General features: G+C 44.6%; 1 protein-coding gene across 3 annotated transcripts in view; it reads right to left on the reverse strand.

The window, feature by feature from the left end:
• NLRP12 (NLR family, pyrin domain containing 12) overlaps positions 1-6,103 on the reverse strand; it is a 50,418-nt gene that overhangs the window by 28,572 nt on the left and 15,743 nt on the right. For 2 of the 3 annotated variants that reach the window (XM_008591659.1, XM_008591657.1), the window contains exon 3: positions 1,441-3,142. In XM_008591659.1, the coding sequence (XP_008589881.1) occupies positions 1,441-3,142 (1,702 nt within the window). The remainder of the gene's footprint in view (positions 1-1,440; positions 3,143-6,103) is intronic. The other variant, XM_008591658.1, reaches the window with a different exon arrangement.

Genomic DNA, 6,103 nt, shown 5'->3' on the forward strand with positions numbered 1-6,103 from the left:
TATACATAAATACCTATGATAAAGTTAAATTTATACGTTAGGCACCGTAAAAGATTAACAACAATGACTAATGATAAAATAGAGCAATTATAACAATATACCTTAATAAAAGTTATATGAACGTGGTCTCTCTTTCTTTCAAAATATCTCGGTGTACTGTGTTCACCCTTCTTTTTGTGCCGATGTGAGATGATAAAATGCCATAGAGAGAGATGAATGACAGAGACACTGCCAGGTCGCGTTAGGCTGCTACTGACCTTCTGACATATGTCAAAAGGAAGATCCTCTGCTTCGGGTGATCCTGAATCATCGGGAGCCATGATGATGAAGTAAACTAAGAGTTACCTGAACTCAAGCACTGGGATACCTTGACAGTCCCCCTGATAACCAAGACGACTACTAAATGACTGATGCGCAGGTAGCATAAACAGCATGGACACACCAGACAGGACAAGGGGATGAATCACATCCTGGGCAGGATGGTGCAAGATTTCATCATGATGCTCAGAACAGTGTGCAATTTAAAACTTGTGAATTGTTCACGTTGATCGCGGGTAACTAAAAACTCAGAAAGCAACATCTCAGAAAAAGGGGACTGCTGTGTTTATTCAATAACTGATGTGGAGCAACCTTGTGCTCCACACAAGAAGGGGTAGCTATCAGCTTGACAAAACTTCTTTGTTGGCTGTTTTCCTTTCCTTGTGTTACTTCTCCACTTTCTTGCTCATGCTTCCTGAGACCATCTCTCAAATAAACACTCGAATCCTTGCTTCTGAGACTACTCCTTGGGAACCCAAACCCAAACAGTCTTAGCTCAAATCTCACCTCCTCAGCACCTCCACTTTGAATGTTGCCCGTCCCCCTCCAAGTCACTATGACATTACCTTGTTTGACTTTCCTCATAGTAGTTACTTCTATCTGAAACTCTCCAATCACTGACACTAATCTAAACACTGACATATTTGTTTGCTTGTTTGCCTATTCATTTCTTGATTATCTGTCTCCTTTCTCATTAACATGCTTGCTCTGGCATTGGTTAGCTTATTCACACTGTCTTCAGACTACAGAGGAGTGCCCGGTCCACATATATAAGGCCCTTAATAATATTTGTTGATTGAATAAACTCTCCTTGATGTAAACCCCAATTTAGTCCGAATGAGTATTGTTGAAGAGCAGGGTCTTCAACTGTGGCACTATTGACATTCTGGGGCCAAATCATTCTTTGTTGTGGGGGACTGTCCTGTGTATTATAGGATGTTTTGCAGCTTCCCTGGCTTCTATCCACTAGATGTCAGTAGCATCACCCTGTCACTCCCAGCTGTGACAACCAAAGATGTCTACAGATATTGCCACGTGGGAAGAGGGGGCAAAATCACCCCTCCTTGAGAACCACTAGTTAAAGAGCATGAACTTGGAGAGCCAGCCTCAGCAAGTACTTACGATTCCGCCCACAGCATCTGGGTTTCTGAAGTCCATCTCATTTCATCTTCTTCATCTGCACTGTAGGCTGCTCCATACAAGTGCAGCACCAGGACATTCCTGCAGTTCTTCACACAGAATGAGGAGACCATGTACTCCATGTTGGTGGTCACGTTGCTGACCACAATCACCTGGAAGTGGCTCAGGGCCTGTTGGATAAATTCCTCCTCCTGGATCTCATACAAACAGCTGAAGAACTCCAAGGAGCCCTTCTGCAGGGTGGAGCCCTCACTCTGTGCTTTGCTTTGAATCCACTCCAGCAGTTCCACCTTGATGTGAGGTGAGACCTTCCAGCAAAGACTCTTCTCCAGGTAGCTTCTCGTCTCCTCATTCAGGAGTCCAAACAGAAAGCGTACGGTGAGTGCCAAGAAGCTCCTTTCTGAAAACCCATATTCAGCCAACAGCCTAGCCACATTCTGGTCTGGGCCTGACCCACTGTCCCCACCACCCAGGACATAGTACATGGCTGCAAAGAATTCCTGGAAGCTCAAGTGGATGAAGCTATAGAACTTTTTGCAGTTAATGTCCTTTTGGAAGATGTTCATGTTGAGGAAGGCAGAGACATCTGCGCCGTCCAGTCCGTGTTTCCGGAGGTCTTGCTCCTCAAATAGGATTTTCTGATTCCATAGGCCATCTGCCGCCAGAGAGCACAGTCCTCTCTGGTTGGGCGGGGGCTGGAAGGATGGGGTCCCTGGCTTGGGTTGCATCAGACTCAGAAGGTAGAGCGTGTACACTGCTGTGGTGGTCCTGGAGGTCTGTCTTAAAAGGCCCCCACCCTCCAGTTGCTGCTGGAGGCAGGTGCAAACTATCCAGCACACCAGGGGGACAAAGCACATAGTAAAGAGGGACTCGTTATCCCTCACGAAGCTGAAGACTTGGCCCGCCTGCTCTGCGTTGTGGAAATACTTGTAGAAGTACTCCTTCCTTTCTGCCTCGGAGAAGCCCAGGATCTCGATGTGCCTGGGGTGCTCAAGCAAGCGCTGGAGCTTCTCCAAAGCCGTGGGCCGGGTCGTGATGAGCAAAGACAGTTCAGGAAGCAATTTCTTCCGAATCAGGCTGCTCAGGAGAAGCTCCGTGGGCCGTTTCTCCTCCCAGCAGAGGCACCAGGGACCCTGAGGATCGTGGAAAGATGGTTTGAGCTCATCAAAGCCGTCAATGATGAAAAGGAGGCGCTCGGGAACCCGGACGAGCTCCTGCAGGGGCGCGCTGGGCTCAGGCCAGCAGCTGGAGATGAGGTCTTGCGCGCTCCGCTCGGTGACGCTCTGGTTCATCTCCCTGCAGTTGATGTAGAAAAGATAATCAAACCTGCTTTGGAAGAGCCTCCCGTCGGCCCAGTCCAGCATCACCTTGTGGGCCAACATGGACTTCCCGATCCCCGCTGCTCCCTGCAAGACCACGGTGCGCGGCGGCTCAGGGCGCTCTTCATCTGGCTCGAAGAGGGTCTCTATCTGGATGGGGCTGGCTTGGTGTCCCACGGTTCTCGCATGTCCCCAGCTTGTGTCCAAAAGCTTCTGCTGGGCCCGCATGGGACTCGAGTGTTCTTTCACTAGGAGGGGCCGGGTGTACCTGTGGCTGAGGTTGACGCATTCCCCTAGGCGCGCGTTGCGGTCTTCCATTAGCCGGAATTTCCTGCGGACATAGTCCCTGTAGGTGTCCTGGGGATCTAAGGGAGAGGGATGAAGGATGCGTGGAAGGTTCATCAGTCACCTTTAATGAATTCATGAGTTAAAGCAAACCACGGTCTACCGCCTACTTGTTCTGCAATATTCTTGGAACAGTTTTCTAGGTAGCGCTTAAGAACAGTGGTGCTTCTCATGAAGATCTCTCCTTCTCATGGGAAGCTAAGGCATTAACGCTGAAGTGTTCTTATGTACAGCACTCTGTGCCCTCTACTCAAATGGTGGTCCATGGACCAGCGTCACTACCATGGAGCTGGTTAGAAATGCCAGATCTCGGGCCCCGCTCCTCACACACTAAATTAGAGCCTGCATTCCTAACAAGATTGTTGCATGATTTGTATGCACGTTAAAGTTTGAGAAGTGCTCCCAAGCTATCTATGCCCCTTTGAAAAAAAGGCAGATGCATATCTGCTCTGGTGGAGGATAATTTATCAGTTCTATAACTCCTTTGCTTAAGCTCTTTACAAAAGCCTGCTTGGTATAGATGCCTATGAATAATCTAGAACAATGGTTCTCAACAGGGGTGATTGTGTCCCCCAGGGGACATTTGGCAACTGTATGGGGGTATTTGTTACAAATGGGTGATTGCTACTGCCAGAGATGCTGCTCAACATCCCACAATGCCCAGGACAGTTCCCCATAAAAAAGAATGCTCTGACCCCCACATGCCAATAAGCCAATGTAGAGAAACCCTAGATCTAGACAAAAATGTATTCCTTTGTATTTGGATGTCACCAGACACTCATAATATCTGACCAAGAGAAGGTTAAAAAAAAGGGGGATTGAGTTTGATACCAGGATCTTCTCAAAACTAATGCATGTACTCTTTTATTTATTTATTTTTTTATAAGATGACCGGTAAGGGGATCTTAACCCTTGACTCGGTGTTGTCAGCACCACGCTCTCCCAAGTGAGCAAACCAGCCATCCCTATGTAGGATCCGAAACCGTGGCCTTGGTGTTATCAGCACCACACTCTGCCAAGCGAGCCACGGGCCGGCCTTCTCTTTTATTTTTAATTGTGATAAAATATATATAACATAACATTTACCATTTTAACCCCCCCCCCTTTTTTTTGCAACTAGCTAGTACAGGATTCCAAATCCGTAACCTTGGTGTTATCAGAACCACACTCTAACCAAGCAAGCTAATTGGCTAGCCCCATTTTAACCATTTTTAACTTCAGAACTCTGTGGTATTAAGTAAATTCTCAATGTTACACAACCATCAATTTTCAGAACTTTTTCATTGCCCTAAACAGGAACTCCATACCCATTAAACACTAACTCATAATTTCTCCCCTGTCCGAAGCCCCTGGCAAACACTGTTCTATTTTCTGTTTCTATGAATTGACTACTCTAGGTATCTATATAAGTGGAATTATACAATATTTGTCCTTTTGGTTTATTTCACTTAGCACATTCGTGCTGTACCATGTGTTAGAATTTCTTTCTTTCTTAAAGCTAAACAGTATTCCACTATATCTATAACCACATTTTGTTTATCCACTCATCTGTCAATGAATAAAGTTATTTTATTAGCTCCCTTAATGTCTATTACTAAGCATTATTAAAACTTCTAGGTTTATGGGCCGGCCCGGTGGCGCACTGGAGAGTGCGCCGCTTGGGAGTACGGTGGCTCTCCTGCCGAGGGTTTGGATCCCATGTGGAGACCAGTTCCTGCTCACTGGCTGAGCGCGGTGCGGGCGCAACACCAAGGGTTGCGATCCTGTTGCTGGTCCCTGGTACGGGCGCGACACCAAGGGTTGCAATCCCGTTACCGGTCAGTAAAAAAGACAAAAAGGAAGAAAAAACTTCTAGGTTTATAAAGTTCACCAATTGTACTTTTTTTCTGGTAATGATGATACTGTTTCCTGTAGAAAGTATTTTTGAATTAAACAAAGATAATTGTGACAGCAATGTTTAAATTTTGTAAAGGTCTTGTAGTCTTTTTTTCTTTTTTTTTAGATAAAGGATTTTTATTTTGAGACATAAGTAATACTAGGAAAATAGAAAAGTTTTAAATAATGATGAGAACAAAAACAAAGAGTTACCATGTATTGACCATGTGCCATGCACAAGGGAAACAGAGTGAATTTCCTGAACTCACTCTTAATCTATCTTAGTAGAACTTAGAAGCAAATGTGATTCCATGTTGCACTAGCTATAAATCAGAAAATTAACATGGAGCAGTCTCTTTCAAACCAGAGCTTTTTAACCTGATGTCCGTGATCTTCAGGGGGGATTTGAGCATCCCCAAAATGTTATTCCATTGAGGTGTCTTTGCATTTTTCTAGAAAGAGAGTTCATTCCTTTCATTAGATAGTCAAAGAGATCTGTGATTTCTTTCCAAACTAAGAACTAAAGATGAAGGAATGAAATTATGTATAGCCACCAAAATTCTGCTGAATATTTAATGACAATGGAGAGTGTCATGAAATAAAATTCATTTTTAAAAAATGATTTAATTGACACATTGTAACTGTACATATTTGTGGGGTACTATCTGTTGTTTTGGTCCATATATGTGTTGTATAATGATCGGGTCAGGGTAGTTACTGTATCTATTATCTCATGCATTTATCATTTCTTTGTGGTGAAACATTCAAAAGCCTCTTTTCTAGCTATTATGTCATTTACAAAACTTAACTGTTAACCATAGTCACCCTACTGTGCAACACAAGAACCCATTTCTCTTATCTAATTGTAATTTTGTACCCATTGGCCAATCTCTCCATTTTCCTCCCTTCCCCAGTCTGGTAACCACTGTTCTACTCCCTGCCTCTATAATATCAACTTTTTTTTTTTTAGTGAAATAAAATTGATTTTTTTTTTTTCGTTTTTGTCTTTTTTCGTGACCGGCAACGGATCGCAACCCTCGGTGTTGCTCCCACACCTCGCTCAGACAGTGAGCAGGAACCGGTCTGTATGTGGGATCCGAACCCTC

Source organism: Galeopterus variegatus, unplaced genomic scaffold (assembly GCF_000696425.1).
Source record: "Galeopterus variegatus unplaced genomic scaffold, G_variegatus-3.0.2 Scaffold7135, whole genome shotgun sequence".
Lineage (NCBI taxonomy): Eukaryota > Metazoa > Chordata > Mammalia > Dermoptera > Cynocephalidae > Galeopterus > Galeopterus variegatus.